We start from the raw sequence: 4,424 nt of genomic DNA, 5'->3' as shown, positions 1-4,424 counted from the left end.
TGGCCATGTGGTCCTCTCTGTGGACTGGCTGCTCTAAGAAATGAGAGATTTTATACATAAAAAAAATGTAACTCATGCTTATTAATAGATCAGTGTATGTGATGCTGGAATCCAGGCACTGTGCAAAATAGAATAGACTTGTCCACTGATAAAATGATTAAGATCTTCTTTTTTAATATCAAATCAAAAAATATATAGTAACAAAACGCTTTTTAAATCCATCAGCCCTAAATGATGGATTTAGGGCTAAATGAATATGATATCAACATGTTGATATTTACAAATATTTAAATATGTGTGTATATATGTGCAACACCTTATTTAATCCATATAGAGCATGCCCAACCCAGTCCCTGGCACATAGAAGTTGCTCTCAATAAATATTTGTTCTTTGAATACATAGAATTATTTTATAAATTCAAAATTCCAATCCCTTTGTAATAAATTCCGCTACCTGAACCAAATGGCATGAAGGGACGCTTAGAGAAGTTTTAAGGAATTGACTATGCCAACCAGTATTTTAAGATAAAGAGAATAAAATTCTCAGTGTTTGCATTCCAGAAGCTTTCTGTATTAATCTCCTGAGGGTAATTTCCCAGATTTCTGGCTTCAATTTAGGGTTGATCAAATATACGTACAATTCGAGGGAGGGGATACAGGGGAGCTGATATGAGGGAGTTCAAGAAGAAAGAAAATGTTTTTGAAACTGACTGTGGTAACATTTGTACAATACTGCTTGATGTGTTTGAAGTATGGAATGTAGGATATCCGTAAGCTCACAATAAAATGATAAAAAATAAAAACAACTCTACATACAATTTTGTAACTAAATTACTTGGAATATACGTGGACTTTTACTTAGAAAAAAGAGATATACTTGATTACCCTACACTGACCAAAAACCAAGTTTAATTAGGGCTTTCATTTTCAAAAATGGTTAAACCTTTTTATAGTCGAAAGTAAACATTTTCAAACATAAATGAAAGCATACAGCAAAAACATCTTTTGCTTGAAAATACTTGAAATTTAGAAAGGACTCGTCTCCATATGACTTTCTTGTTTCAATATTTGGAATTGAAGTTTATCTGGATATAAGTGGTCTTTCTGTACTTGTTACAGAGTTTCTCCAGTTGAGCCTAAAAGTGAGTAGAAAATACTTGGCACACCACCTCTTCTGCTTTCCATGTGTAAATTTACCACAACTGAAGAGTCTCCCAAGAGCTAGTGCTTATTCATTTTTGCGTATTTTGAGTACATCATAGACAAGAATGGGAAGTTATAAGTTACAGAAAACATCCCATTTTGGCTATAGGATAAAAACAAGTAGTTTTTGTTTATGTTTTATGTAAATAAAAATACAGAAAAGATTATTTATTTACATACTATAACAAGCCAAGGGCAATTCTGAAATCAATTTAAATGTGAAGGGTTTTTGCTCCTAAGTTTACCAAGATCCCCTGTAAGACCACTCCACTCCTGTCTACTGTTACCTGCCAGACCTTTGTAGATAGCTGTGGTCTTTATATCTTCTTTTAAAGAAATGATTCAATAGCTACTTGGGCTAAATAGAAGGAATGTATTTTCACAATAAAAGTCAAATGTCAAAAAATTTTAAGTATTTATTTTGATTTTATTAAGAAAAAGTATTTACTGAAAATATGTTTAATATTAATAAATGATATAGCCTTAAAATATTATTAACCAGACTTTTACTCTATTGGAGTACTTTGAGAGTACTAAAAACAAAATTGATTTTGAGAACCTCATTGTAATATTATAATAAATCAAAATATTATTGTCAGTTTTCTTGAAGTTGCAAATTCTTTTTTGTTTGTTTTTTTATTTACGTTGATCTCAACTTACACAATTCAAATAGTCATTATTCTTGCTCTGTGATAAAGTGCTTTTTTCACCTATCTAAGTTTAGATTTAAAACTCATAAAATTTGACATGTGATAATGTGTTAATAATATATGATAATGTTTCCATGAAAAAGTTTCCCAAGTAAATATATAATTGCTTGACATTTTTATTTTTAAAATGATTTTTAGTTAAATAACTTCCACATTGAAGCAGTATCTTGAGCTGCAGGAGGGGAATGAAAATATTTCAGATCTTATTAAAGACTTTAAGTAGACTGACTATTTTAACCACAGGGTGGGGTTGGGGGTGGGGCGTGTGAACAAACTCAAGTAGCTTCTTCTAAATGGGGAATGATATATCGTTAGACTTGCAAGTCTGTTTGATAGATGGAAAGAATTTAGAACCAAGTATTTCCCAATCACAGAGTGGTATAGTTTAAATAGAAACACAGGTGTTTTTGTCATCAATCATGTTGGTCCATTTGAGAGTTTTATGAAAATAAAAGATACCTTCCTTGTTTTTCTAGGCATTCAACTTAGTGAATATTTACCAGAGGTGAAAGACCTACTACAAGCAGAAGAACTAGGGAACTTAAAGGCCAATCCCTACTTTGAGTTTGTTTTGAAAGCAAATTATGAATATTATGTCCAGGGACAAATGTAACTCTTTCCATAATTGTCATTGTTTCTGAAATGTGTGTGTATACTACCTAATAAGAATTTTTTTTTCTTATTGTCTAGAAGTTTATACTTTTATACAAACTCATGTGGTTACCCCCCCTTTTTTTTAACCTTATAAAATAAAGCATTCTCTGACTATAAATCTGATTTCCAAACATTATTTTTTCCATCTTGAATTGATCAGTTATTTCCTCTTCAGAGCCACTCCGGAGCCCTGGAGACTGTCCCAGTTGCACAACAGGCTCCCGTCATGGCACGGCCCAGGGCCTATCTAGACCTTGGTCTCTGGGACTCCACGAAATACAAGATTGCACTAGCATATCTCAGAATGTGCGCTTGGGGAGTGGGTGTTTAGTATATGTTTTAGCTAAAGGGAGGAAATAAGAGAAATGCCATCGACATTTGCTGATGAGTTACTATGGCACCACAAGACAAAACACAATGGGCCTGATTCATGAACGCTTGATACTGATACTGGCTAATTCATTGGGGATTTTAAATTTTTCCTCACAAATAGTAAATGACCATTAAAAGTATTTTAGTTAAAAAATTAAGAAAGAAATAAAAATATCTTAGTGGATAAAATATGTTTGTATGACTTCTTAACCGATGTGTAAACTGCCGTAGATGGGAAGTTGGTAGTGTTTTTATGGTCGCTGTGATTCTTCAATCTGGATATCGGGCAGTGATCCATCTTCAGAATGACTTAGACTGGATGCAACTTTGCTAGTGTCTGCCAAGCCGGTCAAAAGCAGATGTCGTTTTGGAAACCATTATGGGTTTTCCCAATATTGCAACCGTTTTAACTGAAAACGTCTCTTTAAAAGGTTTTTACCCTGGCCAATATCAAACAAATTGAGCCCTGATGGCACAGTGAGTTATGAATTGAGCTACTAACAATCAGGCCAGTAGTTCGAACCCACTCGCCACTTGTCCGGAAAAAGAGACTTTATACTCCCGTGAAGATTGACAATCTTGGAAGCCCACAGGGGCAGGCCTGCTCTGTCCTGTAGGCTCACTGTGAGTTAGAAATGTCTCGATAGCAGTGAGATTTTTTAGTTTGTATGAAAACTAGACAATAGACAGGAAATTTCTGGTCTGTCCAGACATTGGCCCGGCTGGATGTTCACTAAACAGCTGGATCCAACAGCTGAACTTAGATCTTAAATTAACTATGATGCTGAAAAGTGCCCAATTCTTGGATTTAAAAAGTGCAGCCAGCATGCCTGCTCTCCTCAGGTTATAATCTAGCCCTTGAGCGGGCAGGTAGACTGGATTACTGGAGCCACTTACATTAATAATTAAAGGGAGACAGCAGCCCTTTCTTTTCCTCTATAGCTTCACTAGAGCACCATCTGCGCCCCATTTAGGAATAGATTACTCAGCACCAAGAAAAGTTAGAAAAAGTAGCTCATCAGATAGCTAGTAATCAACTATTAACAGGTCATCAGACTAGGCTTGGATTTTACATAGCAATCAGCTGCTTTTATGCTCCTGTCAGGTAACAATGTGCACCTGCATGTTACCTGACAGGATCATGCCACCACAAACCTCATTCCCAGTGTGGCAGGACTGGGAACGGACAGCCAACTGACAATGGCCTCACCACTACCAGGATGTCAAGCTCCCGTAGTGGGATGTGTGCGGAGCAAAAGTCTTAGAGCTGTAGCTCAAAGCGCCAAAATTGTTGTCAAAGATGTAGGATTTTGAATTTTTCCCCCCTAAATGTATAAAACTTATTCCACTGTAGTTTTTTTTAATTTTTAGTTTTTCATTTAAAAAAAAAAATCATTTTATTAGGGGCTCATACAACTCTTATCACAATCCATACATACATCAATTGTGTAAAGCGCATTTGTACATTCATTGCCCTCATCATTC

General features: G+C 35.1%; 1 protein-coding gene across 1 annotated transcript in view; it reads left to right on the top strand.

Annotated features, from left to right (window-relative positions):
• The window catches only part of NUP133 (nucleoporin 133), a 63,039-nt gene extending 60,354 nt beyond the window's left edge, over positions 1 to 2,685 (top strand). The window contains exon 26 of the mRNA XM_004712164.2: positions 2,390 to 2,685. Coding sequence (XP_004712221.1) covers positions 2,390 to 2,526 — 137 coding nt within the window. The 3' untranslated portion in view covers positions 2,527 to 2,685. The remainder of the gene's footprint in view (positions 1 to 2,389) is intronic.
• The last annotated feature ends 1,739 nt before the right edge of the window (positions 2,686 to 4,424 follow it).

The sequence above is a fragment of the Echinops telfairi genome, unplaced genomic scaffold (assembly GCF_000313985.2).
Source record: "Echinops telfairi isolate 266 unplaced genomic scaffold, ASM31398v2 ScPeMD7_7424;HRSCAF=8462, whole genome shotgun sequence".
Classification (NCBI taxonomy): domain Eukaryota; kingdom Metazoa; phylum Chordata; class Mammalia; order Afrosoricida; family Tenrecidae; genus Echinops; species Echinops telfairi.
This window is presented reverse-complemented; position numbering and strand designations above follow the sequence as displayed.